The sequence below is a fragment of the Fistularia commersonii genome, chromosome 25 (genome assembly GCF_037954325.1).
Source record: "Fistularia commersonii isolate RoL2024-O1a breed Wild chromosome 25, RoL_Fcom_v1.0, whole genome shotgun sequence".
In the NCBI taxonomy this organism is placed as follows: Eukaryota; Metazoa; Chordata; class Actinopteri; order Syngnathiformes; family Fistulariidae; genus Fistularia; species Fistularia commersonii.
This window is the reverse complement of record NC_141308.1, coordinates 10,822,074-10,846,058: the sequence shown is the minus strand read 5'-3', so window position 1 is coordinate 10,846,058 and position 23,985 is coordinate 10,822,074. Positions and strand designations below refer to the sequence as shown.

General features: G+C 45.0%; 1 protein-coding gene across 1 annotated transcript; it reads right to left on the bottom strand.

Moving 5' to 3' along the window:
- Positions 1 to 573: 573 nt before the first annotated feature.
- Positions 574 to 23,649, bottom strand: sugt1 (SGT1 homolog, MIS12 kinetochore complex assembly cochaperone). The gene is made up of 13 exons (XM_086172704.1): positions 23,519 to 23,649; positions 23,367 to 23,415; positions 22,100 to 22,190; positions 21,789 to 21,858; positions 20,892 to 20,962; positions 19,129 to 19,182; positions 18,105 to 18,133; positions 17,855 to 17,877; positions 17,171 to 17,267; positions 15,599 to 15,706; positions 4,028 to 4,118; positions 2,987 to 3,159; positions 574 to 2,068 (listed from the first exon to the last, which is right to left on the bottom strand). Exons 1-13 carry the CDS (start codon positions 23,530 to 23,532, stop codon positions 1,967 to 1,969), a joined length of 972 nt encoding a protein of 323 aa, XP_086028830.1. The 5' UTR covers positions 23,533 to 23,649; the 3' UTR covers positions 574 to 1,966.
- Between the last annotated feature and the right edge of the window lie 336 nt (positions 23,650 to 23,985).

Below are 23,985 nucleotides of genomic sequence, written 5' to 3'. Positions count from 1 at the left end.
GGTGTGTTTGTGTCTCAAGGATACTGGAGGAGCTCTGGTGTGTGTGTGTGTGAGATAGAGAGAGCAAGTGTGTGCTATGGAGCTAAGAGTTCCATCCCGAGTCACAAATGGGCGTTTGATCGTCCCGAGAGATGAAACGATGTGTGATGAATATAACACTTAACTCACTGTGAGAGGCTTGATGATGCGGTTAGGAGGCTGATCCATATTAATGCTCCCTCGCCTCAGCGGGCCGCCCCCTCGCTGCCGCGGCTGCCGCGCACGTGCGGACGAAGGAGCCGCACTCCTTCGCACCTCTCGACTGTAAATCGCCCTCCTTCGACCTCGGGGCGTTCGCCTCCCGGCCGCAGCTCTCCGGGGCGCTCTTGGGAGACGATACCGAGCAAGACGCCGATTCGTGAAGCATCTCCTTGAGCCGATACGGCCGCTCTAATCAGCGACGCCACGTTTCGTCCCTCCGAGCGCACAATCACAGGCTCCTTGTCATATTATATTGCTGTTTTTTCGTGTCTTGACGGATGCCCCTTTCTTTTTTTTTTTTTCCTGGGAGAGAACAAACCGTAAAACACATACTTAGTGAGCCAAACAACAAGTCTTTTTTATTTACACCGAAGCTTGAATCACACTGACGCCGAGTGACGTGTCGCAGATTGCAGACACGTCGAGCGTGCGGAATATTGCTTTTGACTGCTTACCGAATACAGGAAAACAAAGAGAACAAAAAAAAAAATCATCCTTAGGCATTATTTCAACATCTCGGTTCCTTTTTTTTCCCTCTCTAATCAACTTTACATGTTTTTACAGGTGCTGATAAGGATTCGGAGGTGACAATAGAAAGGCTGAAGGTGAATTTAGAGAGGGATTATGCTCTGGGGTCTGATTTGGAGGATTTCAGCTCTGATTTTTTGGGGTACGGTGTTTCTGGTCAAACTTTTAAGAGTCCACACCTTGAGCCTCCCCTTTAGAGTTGCCTGGAAAACGCCTCCCCCTCCCCCATCCCGAGTTCAGTGGACGAATACTGCTCTTGCACGTGCTTTTTCTTTTTTTTTTGTTTCAAAGAACCAGCTTAGACCGGCCAGTCGGAGCATGACTTTCTTGGCTTACAGGCGTGAAAATTAACTCGCCCGTCACCTGGGTGCGCCGGCCGCGGTGATCTGACTTCCAGCGGCGAACCGGAAACTGAGAAACGGCGCTATGCTTCCTTTTTGAAGAGGGAGCGCACCCTCCGTTTTATCTGATTTTTTCTTTCCCCTCAACGGTGGCAGGTCGGAACTCTCTTAACTGCCAGGTGACAATTAAATGCATCTTAACGCCGCCTCCGGGTCGCTGCCAGGCTGTGGGATTAAGGAAGCGATGTCGGCAACAGCGTCTGCTGAGTAAGACAGACACTGTCATTGAGGCTGTTCCATATCGATTAAAAGCACAAATGACTTTAAAACCCGAATGCTTTGAAGATACTCATTCAAGGGAGGTGGAGGGAGGAAGGGAGGGGCTCTGAATCGTTATTCCCATCGCATCAGTGTCAACTTAAAAAGTGGTCGCGTCCGTCTCTCAAGCGACTGATGGGATCGAACCCCCCCGCCGCCCCCTCCTGCGCGGAAGCCGTTTCGGTTGACGGGAATGTCGGAGCAAGTTGCTGTTATAACAGAACGGAAAACCAGGCAACCGCGGGAGTCCGCTGGCCTCAGAGAGGCTTTAGCTGTGATTTGATTGGAAGCTGGGGAGGTGGGAGTTGGTGCGGCTCAGGACGCAGTCACATGACCCTCCACCTGGGTGAGGTGGACACACCGGAGCAACAACGGCAAATAAAAAAAAAAATAAGAAAAAAAAAAGGACTGCGGAGGAGGAAGTGGAAACTGCAGAGGTGGTGAAAGTCCTGTTGGGGCCCCAGATGGACAGCAGAGGGTGGATGAGGTCAGGCTGAGGGGCAAGAGAGGGCGCAGGAAGAGGCGGGGAGGAAGGGGAGTCAGTACTTCTTCAACTCCACATCGTCTGGTGGGCTCACATCCACTTTTCTCTTGCCCACGTCTTTCCAGTTGGTGCTCAGGACTGTACCACCTGACTCCGTCTGCAGAGCAAGAAATGGCTGCGGTGAAATGAACCGCCGTTTCATTAGTAACCGGGTTACGCAACACCTTCTCTCCGCTTCCAGGCGCTTCAGGCTCCGATAAGTTGACTGCAGCGTTACTGCTTTTATTCATTAAAAAACACTCCGGGGCGAAGCACGACTCCGAGTCTTCAGTCGACTGACAGTCAGCGTTTCGGGCTGACGCCTCGTCTCGGGCAGCAAAATAAAGGGTTTCTTCTTCAAAAACCCCTCGCCTGCGATTATGGGAAACACTGTCCACAGCCTGAAGTCCGCGCAGCAAACTAAACTCTTCTAACAACCGGCGTCAGTCGCCGGATTCTCGATCTGTGGAACTCGCGGTTTTAATCATCTTTGTTGTGAGAGAGTCAGATTTTTTTTTCGCTCAGAGATCAGAAAGTGCGCTTCCTGTCTCTCTCCCGCGAGGCTGACGGCGCGCCGTCAGCCTCGACAGTCAATCGCTTGGACAGAACAAACAGAGACAAGTCGCGATTTTCCTCTGTTTCCATCAGCGCCGTCACTCTCCGTCTCTCCGCGTGCAGCTAATTTAAAGAGCAGCCTCTGCGAGTTTACAGTCTGCCGCCGTCGCCATTTGAAAAGTGTCTTGCTGTTAAAAATAATGACTGGTCGTGGATTAGTCAATTCCTTTGTGTTTTACAGGTGAGAAATACAGATAACAGGGAGGGGGTTGTGGTATTCACGAACCACCCTGTTGAATCTTATTACCTACTTTCGTTCCACTGTCTCCGAAAGCGGATTTAACAACAGTAGAGCCAGTTGGAGTATACAGAGAGGTGAACCCGGGCCTCCGTCTGCCGGAGACACGACTGCCGAAGGCTGGGATTTCTGCATATTTATTTCGACGTTCGTAAAAATAAATAAGTAAAATAAGTCACTCACAAAGGACTTGTTCATGGCGCGTTTGACCTCGTCCGTGCCGTCCGAGTAGATCTGCTGGAAGAGCTTGTTGAGAGCCGCGTCGCCCTCCAGCTTCTCGTTCTTCTCCTCCTCGCTGATGTCCACCACCATCTTGTCCCATTTGCGGGTGTAGTGGGACGAGGACGGGTACTGGTCTGTGCGGCGGGCCGGTTGAAAACAAACACATTTTTTAACGCGCTTTTCGACGGAAAGCGAGCGAAAAATCTCCGATTCTCGTTCTATTTTCAAGGAAAACTGTCCGGCGAATTTTCCAAATTAAAAAAATGAAGGATCTTTTTCCATTAATGAGCTGTAATTCAACACGCTTTTTTTTCCACCATCAGGCAAGAACACCCGGTCGATAGATGCTTTTAATTCATTCCTCCGTTTATTACAATGTGATGTTAGCGCGTTGCTACATTATGATTTAATTTCCTCACTTTCCGGATGCTACAACTCCCCCTACACACCCGACTAGAGACGGGGTGGGAGAGGGGCGCCGGACGTAATCCGGACGCAGATTTACATGAAAACAAACACCAGACAAGCGGGTGACATATTCAGGCCAACGCGTGGACGGGCGGCGCCGTGATCCCATAATATCAGATGTCAACCACCGTGTCGGAATCTAAACGTTCTGAGTCGGGCGGCTTGAGCCGGATAGCGAAAGGATAGCCGGGACACACATTTAACTTTTCGCTCGGCCCGTCGTCCCCCCGCTGCAAAGACTTATATAAGTAATTAATCCTGTCAGTGATGGAATATATGTGGGTTAAAACACTGAGTCATTTTTCCCTGTCATACCTCTCCAGTTCCCTGCCTACATTCCCCGTCAGACTAATGAAGGACTCGGGGAGAGCGCGACTGCCCACTCTTATTTCAGTCCACAACAGACAAACACGGGAGCTCGTATTGATCTTTGCGCGTACGAGCGAGAGGGAAAGAGGCTGAGACGGGGTGGTGGGGGGTTTGGATAGGAACGGGGAGGAGGACGGTGTAAAAATGCAGAAGCTGCGGACTGACTGGGATTGAAGTGTTTGATGTTGGATTCCTGTCCTTCTCCCTCAAGCTTCTCCCATCTGATGGCATCTGTCTTCTTCATCTTCATCTCCACCTGACAGAGGGGAGGGGTGACAAGGTGGGTGGGTGGGGGAGGGTAAGGGTGGGAGCACGAGAGAGAGAGAGAGAGAGAGAAAGAAGGATAACAATGTGGAACAAAATGTTTTTTTTTTCTTTCTTTGGAGCACGGGACAAAAATAACACTTCCATTACAGTGACATCTTGAGAACACAGGACATCAGATCATTATTGAGGCCAGAGAGACTGTCTGTTCGGAGCCCCTCGTCAACTCAGCCCGAGTGTGTGCGCGTGCGAGTGAGTGTGCGTGCGTGTGTGTGAGAATGAGTTGTGTGTGTGCGTGCGTGAGAAAGAGACATCAGGGATATGCGGGGGCACAGCTCAATCTCAAACCACATTGACAGACATACTGCACTAACGAGATGCCTGTCAGCCAGAGGGCCAGTGTGAGAGACGGAGTGAGCGGGAGGCGGGGGAAGGGGTGAGGAGGCGGCGGGGGGGGTTGGAGTGTGTGCATGTGTGTGTGTGTGCGTGCAGGGGAGGGGTCCTAATTCCACAGAGCAGCATCTGATCCAAATCATTACACCAGGAGAACAGGGGAGAGCAGGGAAACAATGAGGGGAAAAGGCGTTGGACACGCACTTTTAACGCTGAGTGTCATTGACAGGGTGCGTACCAGCCCGACACGCAATCCCCCCCCCCCCCCGCCCCCCACACACACCGCCATTAATCACGCGTGTGTTTGATGTGTGTGCCTTGTACACGTGAATGGCAGCACTGGTTATGTCGGTGCAATTAAGGAACATTTCTGCTCTGCTGGGCGATGTGATGATTCATTTATGAGGGTGCCAGCGGAGGAGAGGGAGCCGGCGGTAGACAGGGTTAGTGATGAGGAGGCAGCGGCGCTGACTGGCACCGAGCGGAGCCTGAGTGAGGGGAGCAGATTGGGGGGTGGGGGGGACAGGGGACGCGATGACGTGCTCGCTGCTGCCTTCGTCGCCGTGCTGATAGATCACTTTGGCGCGTGTCAGCAGGTTCCTGAGCCACGGCGGGCCCCGCGAGCGGCGGAGCAGCTGCGCCGCGTCCAAGAAGCGGATGCAATAAAAGGAGCGAGATCCCCGGTGAGAAGAGAAAGCGAGAGACGGGCAGATGTGCGGCGTGTGTCCCGGGGAGCGCGGCGTTAACGGCGACCTGGCCCTTCCCGCAGAGGCCGGATACGGGCTGCTCTTTAATTTTTAATGTCCTTAACAGTGTGATCACAACTTCGCTGTCCTTGAAAGGCACACTGAAGCTCCCACTGTTGAACAGATTCGCGGTCAGAGCTAGAAATGGGGCAAATATTGAATACCGCTTAGCGGTGGATTTGGATCGTGTCATCTTTCCCCCCTAAGGAGAAACGGTCATTCATACATCTGCATTGTGACAAAGGTTCTCAAAATCACTAGAAATATCACGATTAACTTGGAAATTTGTCACATTAAAATGTTATTGACATCGGAAATAAATGTTTCGAAGGATCTTATTGAAGTTTGTTTTTTTGAGCTATATTTTTCTCTTTCAAGTTGATATATTACGAGGGCAGCAAAGCATCTTGGCAACTGACAATATCTATTCAACCGCGTGCGGTATCTGAGGCCTGGCTTTCCGCATATTTTGATTGATGTCGTAATCAAAAAACCCCGGGCGGCTAAATATTGTGACATTGCTACGTTTCCATTTATCGCCCTGTTATTCATGAGGATCGGCTCAAGGGAGCGTCGACTGTCTGGAGACAAATAGACAATGCCCAGAAAGATAATTTAAAGATAACAGAGAGCTGTCCATCCACGCAAAGCTCCGAGCTGCTTTCGGAAAAGTCAACACCGCCGTAAAAATCTAAAAATAAACCCAATGCGCATTCGATGTCCACAAGGGTGAGTCGAGGGAACAAAGGTCTCGGCTGTTTCATCAAGTCAGAATTCTTTTACGTTTTGGAGTTTTTCCACGTTCCAGGCATCTACAGTCCAATTTACACCTGCTTTTAGTAGGCGGGGAGAATTCACCATGTAACAGATGTGCGATTTCCCCGGCAGCTGAAATGCATAATCAGTACGCGTCTTCCCCCGTGCTTCTTCCGCTTCCTTCAAGCTGACGAATGCAAATGTACGAGCGGGAAGAGCTCATTTACTGCTCTGATCCCGTGCCTGACGCAAACGCCCTTTTGCCTCCGCGATGCATCCGTCCAGGGAGCAACCGGCCCGCGTTCTCAAGCGGCGCGCTTCGAGGGAAATCACATACGTAAAACCGGTTCCTCGGCAGTCTTTGCACAGATTCAGACTTAGATCATTTACGCTCTAATCGTTCACGTCTCACACTTGCATGGACAAAAGGTCAGCAGACTTCATCATCACGGGCTCGCTGAATGGCTGAGAAGTGGTTTGGAACACCCCCTCTACGCCCCCAAGCCATCCTGACACCAGAATTAAGAGGGCCGCACTGACCGATTTGTGAAACTGTTGCGACAATCTCACCCACTTCTTGCCTCTCAATGATGGCGGACATCTCAATGCCCCCACCCAGCGAATGCCGTCCCACATGGTGACCCCACTTTCTCCCTCCACACTGAACACAGAGCACACTGTACAACAGATAAACCAAATGAATGGGTTTTCTAAAGGCAACCATGTCAAACCCTGCGTTGACTCAGAGGAACCGGAGGATTAACTTCATATGAACGAGATCACTATTCTAACTGCTCGACTGTAAGTTTTGGGCCAAGATGTTTTTATGTGTTGCAATGGGTCAAATTGACCCTTAACATAATATGAGGGTTAATAAAACTGCTACTTCAACTATCATTTCAAAAGATGGAACTGTAAGAAAGTGTTTTTTCTTTAGATGTAAAATGTCCAGGTCCTCTATCATTAAAAGAGGGGCAGAGATTGATCACAACCAGATTAAGACATATCTAGTTAATTCATGAATAGATTCCAGACGTCCACCAACCCAACACCGGTGTTGGGTTGGGAAAATGTTTGCGGAAATGTTCCGGGTGTGCTGCGAATTGGTGCCACCGTCTGGCAACGAGCGGGGTCTCGTTGGTATTGTCGAATAGAGGTGGTCCCGCAATCGAGTGACAGAAAGTCTGGATTTTTGCGAAGAGTAGTTCCAAGCAAAAACTAGGCGATCATTTATCTATTATGTACAGAATTAATCCTGCACTCAAGAGTCGCAGGAGCCTATCCAAGCTGTGATTGGCTGTGAGGTTGGATTGGTCGCCGGTCAATTGCGGGGCCATATTCAGAGACAAACCATTCACTCGTTCTTAGATTGACCTACTGCATGTTTTTGGACTGCGGAAAGAAAAGCAGGGAGCGCAGGAGAACCTGCATCGAACCCGGGAGCTTCTCGCTGTGAGGCGGTGGGGAAAAACCAACACGCCATCCCACAACAGCTGGCCACAAAAAGCAAAATGATGAAAAAAACCCGAAGCACCTCATGTATCTAAGAGACTGCTAACCATTAAACCTCTTTGTTCCTCTAATGACAGCATTTTTTTTTTATTCTTTGTAGAGAGACGGTTCTTTCAAATCAGGGTTTGAGGCAGATCCCCTGGGTGTGTTTTTTTTTTCTGACAGACGCAACAGAAATAGGGACACGAGCGCTCGTTTGAGCTGTTGGCTATTATGCCGCTTTGAAAGCCACCCTGTCTCTAGAACTAATGAAATCTGTCCTAATGGCCGAAAAAAAAGGCTGCTAATTGGCATAATGAGATTAATATAAGCCACGTGTGAAGCCTGTGTTTGTAACTAATTTGATTAGTTACAAGTTTTTGTTTTTTTCCCCCCTAAATTTGCATATAGCTCTTTTGTGTTTACCCTGGTTGTAACATATTCTGGTTGTTGATCATTTATGAAGAAGTGAGGCTGTGAAATTGTTTTGGTGTGTGATTTATTCCAGGGGCTGCGCTTCTTTGTTTTAATTTGACATCTCTGGCAAACTCTGTGTGAAGAGAAAAGCACCGCGGACTGATTTACTAATTACACGTTATCATCTGAAAATGACCAGCGAGTGTTGCAGGTGCCACTTACTGTCGTGAATGTTTTTGCGGTGCTAAGTGAGGCGGGCAGTGTGTGTGAGTGAGTGCGTGTGCGTGTGCGTGTGTGTGTGTGTGTGTGTGTGTGTGCTCGTATGTGTGCTCCTGGGCCATACAACATTAATCTGCTGCCACATCTGTGTGTCCTGGCTTTTAAAGACATGGCAGGCCAAGCGCCGTGTGTGTTTGTGTCTCTCTGTGTGTGTTACTGTGTGTGTGACAGGAGAAGCGATGTCTCCTAAAGGGATGTGACAGTGGAGCCCCATACATGGGCCACCATCCCCAGGACCCCGGGGCCTGGACTATAGAATACCGTGCCACAAACACACACATGTGGACACACATGCTATTTACAGAGGGTCACAGGGGTCCTGTGTCACTTGTCACATGTGTTTGTAACAATCGCCCCCGCCCTCAGCATCCTCGGGATCACCCCCTTGCTTTTTTTTTTCCCAGATCCCTGTGGATTTCAAAACAAACTCGACTGGAAAGACGCATAAATGAAATAAGTATAAACATTTTTAGACACTGACAGGCATGCAAATTAAAGATGGGAGACGCCACATTAGCTATTTGCGGCAAAGAGATGAGCTTGGAACTGAATGAGCGAGCGAATGTGAAGTTGAGCTCAGTGTATCTGCGTGCACGGCCGGGTGTGTGTGCGCATCAGCCGTCTGTTCTGATCAAACACACTGGTGTGTAATTGGCTCCCTGTTGTCGCGGTGACCCCTGCGGTTGGAATGTCTGTCGTGGCGGAGGACAGGAGGAGGTCGCCCTGACGATAATGTGCTACAGAGACACTCACACAAACTGCAAATACTTTGTGTAAATGGCACAAGTGTGTTGAAAGATTACTGTTCTGTCTCTGTATTTATACGTGCGTGTGTGTGTGTGTGTGTGTGTGTGTGTCTGTGTTTGCACGCGCATCCGCACACATACCCAGCTTAGCCTTCCCCTGCTAAGTTGTCTTTAAAGACAGCGAGGAGATGAAGCGTAAACATTGCGGAGCGAAGAGTTCGGGGCAGCCTATTACAGAGACAGACAGACTGACATTTGTTGGGAATCAACAGCTCCCAGAGCAATGCTTTTAAAAGAAAAAAAAAAGAAAAAAAAAAAGAAAAAAAAAAAACCCTCCTCATTTCGGATGCATGCCAATCTGGCGAAACTTGATTTGTTGATGCTGTTGTTCATTTGAATGTTTTTTTTTCTTCTTTTTCTCCCCGGTGGCTCCTTGGCTCGAGAGAGAGAAAAAAAAAAAAAAGCTCCGAAAAAATTTAAATGAGAGGCATCGAGGAAGCCGACCGCATTGTCATGCAAGCCGGCACGCATCACCTGCACAGAGAGTTGGGTTCCTTTTTACGTCGCCTTGGACACACTGCAGTTACCTATGAGGGCTTGTGAGCTTGTTGAGTGTTGCGTGTGAGCAAGATCCATGTGCACCCGAGGAGCCCAGCGGGCCGGCAAACAGTCAGGGCTTTGTGGGAGAGGTGGAGAGTTTGGTCACTCCGTCCCGCTACATAAAAAGAATGTCTGTGAGAGAGTGTGTGTGTGCATCTCTGTGTGTTTGCATGGGTGTCCGACAGACTTAAAGACAGGTTGGGAGTGTGTCTTCTACAGCACAGAGACGCAAATTTAGAGGAGACAAAGAAAGTAAATGATTGGGGGGGGGGGGGGGCGAAAAATAGATATAAGAGAGTGAGATCATCCTCCCCCGTGGTCTCACACTCTCTAAGACTGAGCCCTTGTTTAAGCTGCAGCCCACGTGCACCTCTGGTATGCAGTGTCCGCTGTTGCCATGGAAAAGTGAGAAAGCCCGCGTGTTTTTTTTTTTTTTTTTTTTGGGGGGGGCATCAGTTTCTGCGCAGGTCAGCTTTCTGCTCGGCAAACTGCAACCGGCGGACACGCTCTACAAAATAGAGCCGTCAGGTTATGCAAAAGGAATCATCAAATTCTAGAGGAGATTTGAAACGTCCCGATGTAATTCCAGCAGCTGTGAGCAGGTACAGCTGCAGCAGGGCAACATACAAATACAAATTCAATACGGCCTAACTGAGACAACGTATCTGTGATAAAAATATTTCACAATCTACTCATGTCTTTGTCCAAAAAGGTTTTGTTTTTCCTTTGCCGAACTCACTCAAATGTTTTTTTTTTCTTCCAATTTTAGGAAAATGCCAAAAGTAAACAGGCACCTCTTGAAAAAGTGTTTCTCAAAAAAAAGAAAAGAAAAAAAGAAACCCACAAAACCGGTATGAGATTCCTCTGAAAAAACTGCAAGATAGTTTCTAAACAATGGGCAAGAAATTAATTAAAACTTCTGCAGTAAATAACTGATAAAGAAATGAGATACTCAGTGCACTGGAGAACCGCTCAGCTAATTTATTTGTTTTGTGTATCCTTACCCAAGTTTCTGTGTATCTTGATATAAAAGAAGACTTCTGAGTATTGTGATACATATTTTTTTCGCAGACCTTTCATTTCCTCCGTGGCCTCAATGCAAGATAAACCAAAAGAAATATCCTTGTTGCTTGCCGAGGCTTATGGTCCATTTCAGGAGTTTAAATTAATCACAGCATATCTTACTCCTCTAGTGCTAATACAATTCATGGTGCTAACAGCAAAAGGTCACATTCTATTTTTATTTTATATACTTTCTTTAGGCAATAAAAGAAGTTCTATAAGCAAAAGCATTTATCAATTTGCCGAGGAAGCTAAATGTCTGGAAGAAAAGAAGGACCACTATTTTCTTAACCCCCCGTTTTTTTCAAATTTCAAATAAGAGGCTCAATGTAGTTCGCAGGCATTTGAGAGCAGTTTATCACTGTGTAAATATGAATATTTTAGATAGATTCAGGGTCTAGAAGCCCAAGTTGGTTAAACATAGTGACACCAGCTTCATATACAGCCGCTTTCGGCCAGAAAAGTCCCAAGAACTGTCCAGCTTCAATTTGGTTCAAGAAGAACCCTCTTCCATGCAATCTGTGACGTGCAACTCAAGCGGCACACTCAAAAACAAACCCCCATGAAGAAGAGGAAGTTGACTTGGACGACATGGAGAGTGAAGCTGCCGCAGTGTTCATGTTCTGCATGGCGGTAATAATAAGCACAGACTATTAACTGTGTTGAAGTTTTTTTTTTTCTTTCTCCCTGCACTGCTTTGCGGTGTGAAAAAGCTCTGCCATTAGCTAACACTGTACTTATTTTGGCCAAAATGTTGATATTCTGCTGCGAGCCCTGGAAACCCCTCCGTGGCATAGTAGGCCAGATGAGGTTGGATCTCTTTGTCGATCCTAAACAGCTTTTAAAAACGGGACACTGTACAATGTCTCTGGTAAGGGCCCTGGCGTATGAGGTCCACCAATCTCCGAGCATCATATGAGTTCCTGTGGAACCGTAAAAGACCGTGCCTCGGAGTAGGAGCTAGAGTAACACCGACAAACAGCCCGGATACTGAAAAGGTTCGAGGATCCGAAAAAGGAACGTTAGAAAGGTTCAACTAATAATACTGACATGTTGTATCACGGGACGCATTTTTTTCCCCCATGTGGTCTTTAAAAGTCGTACGAGACTTCAAGCTGCGTGCATGTGCCCCAAACTGTGGGCTGTCTAGGGTTCATGTCTGAGGCTGCTGTTTTTGAAAAATAAAACCTTTTGCTCCGACGGGATTTGGAGTGTCCCGACTCAATTTTAGCCAAACAAAACTGTAATAAGAAAAGTGTTTATTTAGACCAGAGCAAGGAGTTTTCTAAAACCTAACTGAGGAACCCGAACTACACCTTTCATGATGTAACACAATCACATGACATGTTGCTTCACCATCAACATAAAACTACAGGAATAGAAACAGCTCGCTAACAAGATCGCCGTGACAACGTCAAAGGTGAGGAAAATATCACTCCCAGTGTGACACCTGGGAGAAACCTTGTTTTCCTGCTGCTTGCTTTTTAACGCGAGACATTTTTGTGACTGCGTACACTTTGCAAGTTGCTTCATTTTGATGCAATGCTGACAGCAATTAGAAGCACATAAAAACCAACAGTGTCGTGATCTCACAAACCAGTTGGCTAGATCGATGCTATTCCAGCTCTCGTAGTTTTTAAAATGCATTTTACGAGTCACTGTAATTACATTTACATTTTCAAATGTGGACTAACAGGGTATTTCAAGTTCTGCAAAAGTGCCGCAATAAGACATTGTGACATCATTAAGCACAACATGGGGTGAAATTCTACAGATCCCATTTCTTTCACAATTCAGTGCTTGGAGGTCTAGCCTGAGCAATCTTCTTTTTCCGTTTCCTTTGAGCTGCTCCCTTCAGGGGTCACCACAGTGAATCATCTTCCTCCGTCTAACCTACTCCTCTGCATCTTCTTCTCTCTTGCCAACTAACTTCACATCCTCTTTCACTCCATCCATAAATCTCCTCTCTGGTCTTGATAGTTCCAAATTCAGCATTTTTACCAAGATATTCAATCTCCCTCCTTTGCACATGTCCAAACCATCTCAGTCTGACTTTATCTCTCGAACATCTAACATGTGCTGTACATCTGAATAAGTCATTCATGATCCTATCCATCCTCCTCACTCTCAAAGAGAACATCTTCATCGCTGCTGCCTCCAGCCCTGCTTCCTGTCTTTTCCGCAATGCAACTCTCTCTAAACCAGACAACACGGTTGCTCTCACCTCTGTCTCGTGCACGTCTAGCCTGAGCAGTTAACCGGCTAATTACGGTAATATATCTGATCAACAATCAATATTCATAATCACAACAATAAGCATAATATACAGTTATTGATAATTTTGCCAGTATAATTGAAAACCTATTTCTGTTTCCATCCTGATTGAAAGCAGGTAGGGCTACAGCAAAGTCTACTCAGTGGATTTTTGGGGGGTAATTTGCCGCACTTCCAGCATGTTTCTCACGTCTTGCCTGCAGAGCAGCCGTCCACCGCTGCCGCCACTTTAGCTTCAGGGGTTAACAGAGAGCAGAGCCTTATATTTCGCTGCATTGACGCGAGCGGTCCGATCAATGCTGTGGAAAAACAAATTGTTCTCACTTAACGACTAAAAACAAACAATCAAACCACAACGCAAACACACACACATGTGCATGCGTACTTAACCACCAGCCGAAACCTGACACCGGCCTAAACCCTGAATCAGCACACATTCATCCAACACGCTCATTAGCCTCCATCCACTATAATACCTACTAATTAGTTTATAGTAAAAAAGTGCCCTTCCTACTCATTAGGCCTGTAATCACCTTAAACAGTACCGAGGAACTCTAAGCAGGTACAGCCTTGATAAATGTGGGCACAGTCTTGTATGTGTGTGTGTGTGTGTGTGTGTGTGTGCGCGCACAGCAGCAGCAGCGAGGATTTGCATGAATCTCCTGTTAGCTGAAGTCTCCCCAGGAGCCGTACTGTGTACAGCGAGAGTGGATTTTCTCATTTCTATTCCAGCTACAGCGAGCTTTGCGGGCATTAAGGAATTATAGGTAGTGACAGGGTATTTTATACTGCTTTAAATTATTGAAGAGATTAAGATGTTAATCTCAGAGTGGTAACTCAAGTAATAATCAGCCTCTGGTTTTTGTGAGTTGGTTACACGCACAGATGCTAGGTCTTTTTTTTTCTCCCCTAATTGTTGTCTCACATTTAATTCATTTTTTAATAAAAGACTTATAAACTGAACTGCTCAACAGCTAGCCATCAACATAACGTATGTATTAAGAAACAGGCGTTTGCATTTCAATTTAAACTGGAAAAAAATAACCGTTGCTAAATTTTCTTTAGAGACTAAAGAACGAGTCTTTTCCTCCTGAGACTACCAACACAGTTTCCACTATATCTGAGATACTTCATTGACTTTCTAAAACCGAGGGAGTGACCTGAAAATGTTTCTTTTCCCTCTCTCTTCTTGTTTGTTGATGACCTCAAAAAGAAAAAAAAATCCTTTACGGTTCAGCTCGAGACAAACTGGGGTGTTTAACGCTTTATTTTCCGCTAGGACTTGAGTTGTGCTTCCCCGGTGAAGGAAAGAAAACCAAAAAAGCCTAAATCACCAAAAAATGAAAAGCAGACAATATTTTTTTCATAAAGAAAATAAATGAATAAAAAGAATAAAAAATATTTGTCTCTCATTCAAATTATATATATATATATATATATATATATATATATATATATATATATGTTTGTAAACATGCACACACTGTGGTTTCTGGAAAATGACACAACACACCTGACTGTCTCTCTGCATAATGGGGGTTTATTTCACCTTTTTTCTTTATATTGTTTTACTATTTACTAACAGTACAATAAAGGACTGAAAAGAAAGTGTTAAATACAGCAAAAGTGGGGGCCTGTCATCTGCAATGAAAAAGGTTTTCTTATGGTCAAAAAAGAAAACAATATTTCTGCCTAGAACTGGCAAGGTCAATGTCAAGGTCTATACCTTGGATGTGCATTGAGAAATTCAGTGTGTGTGTGTGTTCGTATATATATATATATATGTATATGTGCGCGTACACGCACACATGACAAAGCGAACTCTTCTAATTTAGCATGATTCTACTGCAGGGAGCAGCTGCTATACTTCATCCCATGTCCTCCAACATGAGAATGATGGGCCTTTTAGTGCACAATGGCCCATTAAACTAAACTGACACTTTCTGAAGCATCGATTAGTGACAGTGTGCGTCTGCTCCTCGAGCATGTCGTCTGTCTCACTAAAACGTCTGCTGAGCCGCTCGAAACTTTCCGAGTCATTGAAAATTCAGAAGTTAAAAGTGAAATATGCTAAGCTGTGAATTTCATTCATTGAAGCGTCATCATGGCCATGGTGTGTGCGATGACTGATGGTTGCTAATTTGACAGGGCAAAGGGTGGTGACATACTGAGTTCAAATGGGGAGAGGGTGAGGTTTTATGAATTTTCTGTGAAAAAGATACAACATAATTTGGAGTTTTTATGATTTCCGGTCTTCCCCCACAGTCCAAAACCATAATAAAAATGCCCAGATGTGTGAATGAGAGTTAATTGGTTGTTTGTCTCTATATGTGGCCGAGCAATCGACTCGCGACTGGTGCCGGGTGAACCCGGCCTCTGACCTAAAGACAACTGGGATAGGCTCCAGTATCCCTTCGACCCTGGGAGCAGAATAAGTGATTGATAACAAACGAATGATTTTCAATAGAAACCCATGACGCTACGTTTGAGGACACCAGACATATAACAAGTGTGCACAGACCGACGCACTGTTGTTCTGTAAGAATACCCTGATAAACGTGGACAGGTGTCTGCCCCACGCTGCTCTGGGCTTTATTTCATTCTCTTCCAAAAACAGTAACCCCTGTGTTGATCTAAAAAAAATAAAAAAATACAAAAAATAAAACATATAATGAACATACCAAAATCAGCTGAGGAAAATACACTACCTTGGTAGACAGGACCTTGAAGCTGCTCTGCTGTGGGACGATGTGGTGCAAAAGTTGGAGGTTGAGGTTGTAGGTATCCCCCGACACCAGACGCATCGTGGCAGAAAGCTAAGAGAGACCATGTAAGGATTAGGCACGAACCTCTTAACTTCAATTGTTATTAAAAGAATCATCGTGGCATGGCGGCACCAATAGCACTGGGAGAGCGAACTAGATGGTTCCAGCCATCAGAGACCTATTTCTATGCGTATGTTACGAGATTTTCTTCTGAAATCTGAATGAACAACTGAGTAAAACAAACAAATGTGGAGTCTTAATGACACAGCCACCACAATAAGGGAGCTCATCCTTTCAGACCAACATTTACAAAACCCATTGTATTGATGATGTTGACTGCTTGTGTCTCCACAACAGACTGATTCGAGAACTTATTGAGTGTGTGTGTGTGGGATAGGATGGGTGGGCTTTCAGCCTGTCCAAGGAAACAAACATCTGATCACGCTGCTGTGAGTTCTCTGGTGCTGTCCCCTTCAGCTACAGATTGATCTCTGATGGAAAGGGGGGGTCAGACAGCTCCAAAGAGCCTGTCACTCAACGAGACCGGATGGGTGGCTTTCTGGTCTTAAGGGATGCAGCCCTTGCTGCGGTTCAAATACACATACTCGTCATTGGCACGTTTTGCCTTCATATTGACAAAGAGACTCCAGGTTTGAAGATCTTATCTGCTGAATTACAACAAGTGATGGACCAACTGTAAAAACGAACACCTGAGGGGACGTCTCCAAACGAACGCAGTAAAAGTTCATCGGGGGGAGGAGGGAGTAGCTTAGAAAGTTAGCCAAAGTAGTTTTTGTGAAAGTCTTAAAAACATCACAGCGCCGTAATATTAATTTCCTGAAGAATTGCCTGGCCGTCTGTAGGTACGCAGCAGCCGCGTTCTTCGTCGCTGGGGAAAATAACCGGAACCACCTCCTTTGATCTTTAATTTCTTTTGTATATTGTGACCTAGCGCAAAAAAAAAAAAAAATAAAAAAAAAAATGAACTTTTCTGTACTTCACGCCACAGAGGCTGCTTAACAAGTGACTGTGATCGGGAGCGAGTGAACTATTTCTTTTGAAATGGGGTAAACTCAGTCTGTTATTCTATTAGGAAAGACAAAGCTGTTCCCTGGGGTGCCCTGTGGTTACCCCTCAGAGAGTAAAGGAGAACTGGTAGAAGAGAAATGAAAGGAGAAAAGGAGTATGAAGGAGTGTTGTCCCGGGGGTGGGGGGTGGGGGGGGGAGCATGGTTCTGATCCCAGATCAGTTATACCTTCTATCTATACACAATTAGGAGGTTGGAGAATCTGGCGGGGGTAAATTGTTCTTAGATCTCTACTTTAGGGGCAATGTTAACAAGGCACAACTGGAGGGATAGCTAGCTCTGTGGGGAACGTGTGTGTGTGTGTGTGTATGTGCTCGTATGAGAACACGTTAATAGCCCCCCCCGAGGAAACACCTAAGAGCAAACCCAACTTTGTTTCAAACCCTGCCAGACTCCTAGTTCTATCGTCTTCGAAAGTCAAGTCGTACCTCCTTCTCCATGAAGTTGACGCACACGCTGTCCTTGGGCACGTTTTTCACCATGACTGTGACGATAACTTGGGACTCTGTTTGGTACCAGTCGTATCTGCGCAGGACAAACGGCGCACAGTAGGCTATGAACACTTTATAAAACTAAAAAACTTGATTAAAAAAACATAAAAATGTTGATCGTTAATGGACTATATAATATTAATGAACGTTGTATTTGCCCCCGCAGGAATTTCATCACTCAGGCCTGAAGAAATGGTTTTTATTCAACATAAGAGCAATGAAGCTGACTGATCTTTCAGTCGTCCATTTTTAAACCGATCGCAAACTATTTAGATAAAAGCAATTAATCTGTTTGAGTCACGTTCTAAGAAACTAAAGTCTAATTCTGGCCCAACAAAGATGAATATTTTCTGCTTTCTTTGTCCTTCTCTGACAGTGAGCTGCATATATTCGGGTCGTAGCCATTTGTAATTGTCATTTTTAAGCGCTGAAAACAATAACTGACTTTCTTTTCTCTTGAGACATTTTCTATTGCAGCAAATTCATTATTTAACCAGAAAAAATATTGGTAGATTAATTAGTAATGAAAGTAACCAAAAGCTGTAGCCCTAATCGGTTTAATGAAATAAGTAAATTACACAGGCATATTCATGCAGATGTGCGCATTAATAATTCACTTACTTCACAGGTGGGACCGGTGGTGTCTGCAGGTTCATTAGCACCCCGAGGTGTGGAGGAGACATGGTGAGAAGGCGGAGATTAAACAAAACACATGGAAAATTTCAAAACAGAAATGACACAATCTGGAAAAAAAAAACCCAGCTTGTTAAGTCTTGATATTTAAGCCAAAACCAAGCAGGCTATGGGGTTGCTTGTCTTTCCTGATGCTGATGGCAACAATGCCCCCAGGTGGCTGCGAGGAGAAACTCACCCTGTCGACGCTGCCGTTGCGTGTGTTCTCTGCAGGAGAGGTGGAGGAGGAAACAAACAACATGGGTGTGAGGCAGATGTGAGGTTTTATATGTCCTAAGTACAGTTCAAACCCAACGCTTCTGTCTGGCATCGCTTTGTGGTCACAGAATCGTATCGCGGGACACACGCCGGTGACTCATGGAGACAGGATAGACACACCCCTGCAGACAAGACGAGCTCTGCCATCAGTTTGTTTACTGTCCATCCACGCCCATTAAACGCCCTGTGAGCCCAAGCAGGCCTGATCACCGTTTACCAGCACGCTATCATGCATTATTCACCAACTTCATTAGAGAGAGCAAGCGCAGAGCGAGATGAGATGATAGGAGGCGTGTTAATGTTGTCTTAATCAGGTCGCGGGATGTGCGTGCGCTTGGTGCTGTCGGATCAGGCTTACGAAATGGGTTCAGCCTCATCTGGGCCTTTCAAACATCAGCCACGTTAACGTTGATGAATTACGCTGCTCCCGGGAGAAGACGTGTGCACGGGTGTGAAGCGTGTTTGTCAAAACTCGTGCACTTGTTTACTCGTGGATGATCCGGCGAGCCCAGGAAACGTCAGTGAACACACACACATACCGCCCAGATATGCCATGCATCTTTTATTGGACTAAGCAGGCCGGCATAAACACTACACGGCGGCGATGACAGAGATCCGTGGATGTGTGCTCATTCTGTTTGATCAGATGGACCGATCGGCTCCCTGACTGGGCCGTTTAGCTTTATGTTTGTTGGCGCGCCGACTATACAAGTCGATGGCTAAATGAGAATCAATCTGGAGAGCCTGAAACCATTTTGAAAGCTACCAATGCATACCCGTGATTCAGCATGCCTCTCTACAAACGTGTTTAACAATTAAGGGATACACAGAAAAAATTTATCTTTGTCATCGCTCCCGTAATCCCAGAACATGAGATATATTGGCTCTCGCTAGGGGTCGGACCTAAATCCCTCACACATTTGAAGTATCTGTTCACTACTCACCCTCCAACATTTCCTCACACCGCTGGATCCAGATTTCAAAAGATTTTTCAGAAACTGTCAGGAAAGAGAGAGGAACAAGAAAAAGGGTGAAAATGCTCTTTTTTTTTTAATTTATTTTTTTCACTAAGTAAAAATGAAAGAAACAAAAAAAAAACCTCCTCAATTAGAGAAATCAGTGGAAACCGCTGAGGGCGTCTGAGAGGCAGAACAACTAAAGTGGTTTGACTAAATGCCAGGAAAGGCTGAAGGAAATAATTTTACCTGGTTTTATTCCAAAGTAGAAATTACTTGGGAGGAAATGGGCACAGGCAGATACCAGGTGAGTTTAAATGAGTTGAGTGCATAAATAAAGGTGACATCAGGGGAGGCCCGGTGGATGTTTGCATTTCTTCTGAGGTTTTACAGCAGTTGGCAACCACTATGTTGCATTATGGCCGTTTCCGAGTTCTACATCCATATGAATCAAAAGTGTGTATGTGCGTGTGAGTGTGTATGTGTTAGTGGTGCAGGAAAACAGGGTGTCTTCACCCTTCTGCTATCCAGTGTTATCTTGTTATCTCCTAATACAAAATAAATGACTATCATGTATAGGTGATCAGTCTATTCGCAAATGTCAAATCTGTTTTATCAAGGAGGGAGGAGAGAGGTGTCTTAGTATTCTGGGTATAGCCTCCTTCAATGCTCATTTCTGTCAAACAAATTCTTTCTGTGAGGCTTTATTATTGTCGGTGACTTGATAGGACATTGGCGGGAAAAGGTGATGTCATAAAGGGGACGCTCTGGCATGGGAACCGGGGCCCACTGTGGTTCCAATTCCCAATTTCATAGCGGTGAAACTGTGGAATTGCACATGTGGTGCTGGTCACACCGAACAAGGGCCACACATTTCACTTGTTTCTATTCACTCAGGTTAATGCTAATTAACAGAGACCCATCCCCATCAGAACTATTTCAAGTTCTGATGTATATGGCGGCTGCACCTCCTGGTAGCAAACTTCTTTAAACATATCACTAACAGTAAAAGGAGAAGTTGTGATGTCACACAGAGGAAGTAAACTTATCTGTCACATCATGCTTTGCGCTAGTTAAATTTAAAAAAGCCAAAAAATAGAAAACTCCTTTCTACATCACAGCCCATCAAACCAAAATGAAAATCAAAGGTTATTCTAATTCTTCCTGCCCAGAACACTGAAGGAGATTTGAGTTTGAAGGCAGCAGTAACGTCTGTTAATGCCAACTGCTGGAAAACCCCATGAAGAAATTACAATGACTTTTTCCCCACTTTGCTGAGAGAATTTCAGCCGCAGTAGAATCACTAACTCACACCTGCGTTTGCGACTACACGCAGAGGAAAGTGCTGAAAATTACATTTTGAGAAAGTCACTGGAAGTGGCAACAGCTTGATCTACTTGAAGGGGCAGCAGTGGCTTACAGTGAAAAGACTGATAAACACTTCAGCGCCAAATCATCACTTTCACAGTCTATTTGACAAACATTGCACAAGTGATTTTTGGATGCGGGACCATCCTCGTCATCCATGCTTCCATCCCATGTGGAAGTATCTGTGGTGACGCTTTGTAATACTTGGGTCAGCTGCCATGTAAAGCTGCACACATTGAACTAAACTCTTAATTGAACCTGATTTTTTAAAGAAAGCAGGTAGAGCAGCCCGGACTCAGTGAGCTGATTAAAGCAGACAGGACACCGTTGGGACTTGGTGGGGGAGAGGGGGGTTGGAACTGTGAAGGAGAGGCTGCACTCACCATCCAGTTGGTGTCCTTGAGTGAAGGCTGTGTGTGCTGACTCATAGTGGTTCAGATGGTACTCCGCTATTCTGCAGTTGGCAGAGTAAATCACCAGTTATTGTACCCTCAAACCGCTGATGCAAATTATCTACTCAACAGGACTAAAAAATTCACATGCTTCTAATGTGTCATCTTCTAATTGATTATGTTCGATTTATGTCATACCTGACCGCAAGACCCTAAATAGTGAATCTACAGTGTTGCATATACCAGGGATGGGGGATGCGAGTCACATGACTTGAAGCGTATTACAAGTATTTTGGCGGGCTGGGTTGACAATCACCGATATATTGGACCATTGTTTTATGTTTCTGGACTTATTTTGCACAGCCAATATTAAACAACCCGATCAACAAGATTTTACGTGCAAAGTCTAAACGATTGCAGACGCAAACACAAGAGGATGTTGTCATCACAGATGCAAAAGCAGGATGTTAGAAAACAATTTCATCCCTATCAGGAATACACTGGCTAGACGGCTTATGTTAATGGGGTTCAAAATACTCGGCTAGCAATTTCATTTAGAGATTGAAAGGTTATGATTAATGTTTACGACAAATTTGAAATGTAGTGGCATGACCAAACTAAGATTTCGCAGCTTTCTGCTCCTTGCTAAAGGCAACAATGATAAATCCAGGATCATATTCTAAATAAGTCAAACATAAAACTGGTTTGGATAAGCAACATTTGGTTTTGAGTGACTAGCTTGACTTTTAATGCAGCATCAACTTTTTCACAGCAGAATCCCCTGGTACTCAGTTACATCTTGACTGTTAAGAATGTGGACATGCGTGTTACTCCCATCTCTGGCTTACACATTAAAAATACCCTGCTTTCACTCAGTGACATACACACCCAGTTCTCATGAAAGCAAGAGGAAGGTTGGGTTTCAGGAGCTGTGCTTTCTTCGCATCCTCAGCCGCACCTGCAGAGAGAAGATGGAAACGGGGACTTCTCTTAACATTTCTGTCATTCGTTTGGTGAAAAAAATCTGTAAGTGTGAAAGGACATTAAAAATAAGTGGGACTACTCCAGTCTTGAAATAAGTACATAGGACAGTGAGCACTTTTTCTATTGTTTTAAGTTTTTCCCTTATGGAAAGTTGTAAAGACCCATTGTCCAGGTTTTTCCAGGACACGCAAGACCCTACTGCCATTCACACTTACAGCTGTAGTTTTTGAGAAGAATGTGGGCGTAGGCACGCTGGCAAAACCACTCAGCCTTGTCAGAGTCAGCTTGCAGAGCCTCATCCAGAGCCTAGAAAGAAAGACATGGCTTACTTCACCAAGAAATTTGGAATAAACGTGTTAATTAAGTATAAGCAAGACGGGGCACATGCTATTACTACAGGCCTAATATTAAGCTGTGTGCATCTTGAGCTTCATGAACAGCTAACTTAAAAATACAATGAGTCATTTGGATAATCCAATTGACAAAGCAGCTTAAGTGGTTAGTCTAAGTAGTAGAAGTTTAACTGCCACGCTGGTGTTCATTATTCAACAGAGTTCAGTACTCAAAGATTGACTGATGGATTTTAAAAACATATGAGACAACAAGTAAACAAAATGGCTTTTAGTGACATTCAGCTTTAATCAAATGATATAAGTAGATTTGATGCAAAAATTTAAGAAAAGAGAACCTAATTCAGTATACATGAGAGATAACTCTATTCAACATCAATTGGCAGTTAAGCTTGCAGTTGTGTTGAAAAGTTATTGCAGGGAGGAGCAAATAAAATTATGATGCCTAACACTCAGTATGGTCCAGAGGTCAGTATTTGACAAGTTCAGCCAACTGACGCAATTGCAAACCAGCTAAAACACATGGGAGGACAAAAGGAAAACGTGGTGGATGTCTCCTTGAATTAGCTGGCAATTTTACAAATGTATCAATCCAAAACTTTGATTTATGTAACAAAAGTGCAAGCTAATGTTAAAGTGCTGTCTCTGAGGTCGAACATACCATATACTACTGATGAATACAAAATGGTTTACCAAATATCCCACGCTTATTTTGTGCACACAAATCACCTTATACCTATCCATATGCTGATGTTTGACACCTTTACACAAACTTTGAAATTCCTAACAATGACTCTGAATAATAAAGGTCTATTTTAAAAAGGAATCCACGCATGAAAAATACACCAGAAGGAGACGAAATGTCCCGCAATGTTGATGGAAATGTGCATCAATCGATGTGGGGCCCAGTCACCGGGCAACATGACAAACAGTCAACAGTGGAACAAGGCGATGTAAACGAGCTAGTAAAGCTAAGTGGTATCGGAGCACACGGCCAGCCTCTCCCACGCTCCGTGTTATTTTAACAAACGATGTCACGGCAAAATAAACCCGGGCAAGGAATCTTAAGAAGGAGTCCAGGCACCCGACACGGCGGCTGATGTGAGTACGGCTAGCTAGCGTAAATGTTTACCTCTAGAGCTTTCTGTGGGTCTTCGTCAATGAGGCTATCGGGAAAACTGCTAAAATGGAAAGGCGAGAGAAACACCCGTTAACCACATGAATACGAACGCCTTCGGTGATGCTATAATTCTCATAAACATTAATTCGTTTAATTTAACTTGCCATTCGGTTGCCATGAGTTCGCTGTAGCCGTAGACGGTGTCACGAAGTACCGGGAAAGTTCTAGATGTGTGGAGACAGTTGGAAACATGAGCCTGAGCTAGAGTACGGCAGCAGCAGTAGCCAGCGGGCCTGTCAACATCCGCTCAAGGGTTGGTTAGACCACAAGTGCGCCATCTAGCGGCTGGGAGGACTTACGTCAGCTACAATGACATGCTATTTTCCCTAAGGTCATGAACCACAAATCCAGCAAAAAGAAATCCCTACTTTTCTTCAGAGGCATATTGGAAAAAAGAATTATTTTTGACAAAGATGCTCATAATGAAGTTTTCCTTCGAGTGTTTAACAGCACTGTAGTACTAGCAGATAATATAGAAAGCTTCTGTAACAGTTAAAAATTGTAGGCATCTTAAATGTTATTCAATTTGCCTATTAATGCGTTTAATCTCCAGCATTGCTATAATTTTTTC

Coding starts and splice junctions, on each gene's coding strand:
- sugt1 (XM_086172704.1), bottom strand. Junction 22,191..23,366: donor ACCCACAGAAAGCTCTAGAG/GTAAACATTTAC, acceptor CTTTCTTTCTAG/GCTCTGGATGAGGCTCTGCA. Junction 15,707..17,170: donor TCAACTTCATGGAGAAGGAG/GTACGACTTGAC, acceptor GGTCTCTCTTAG/CTTTCTGCCACGATGCGTCT.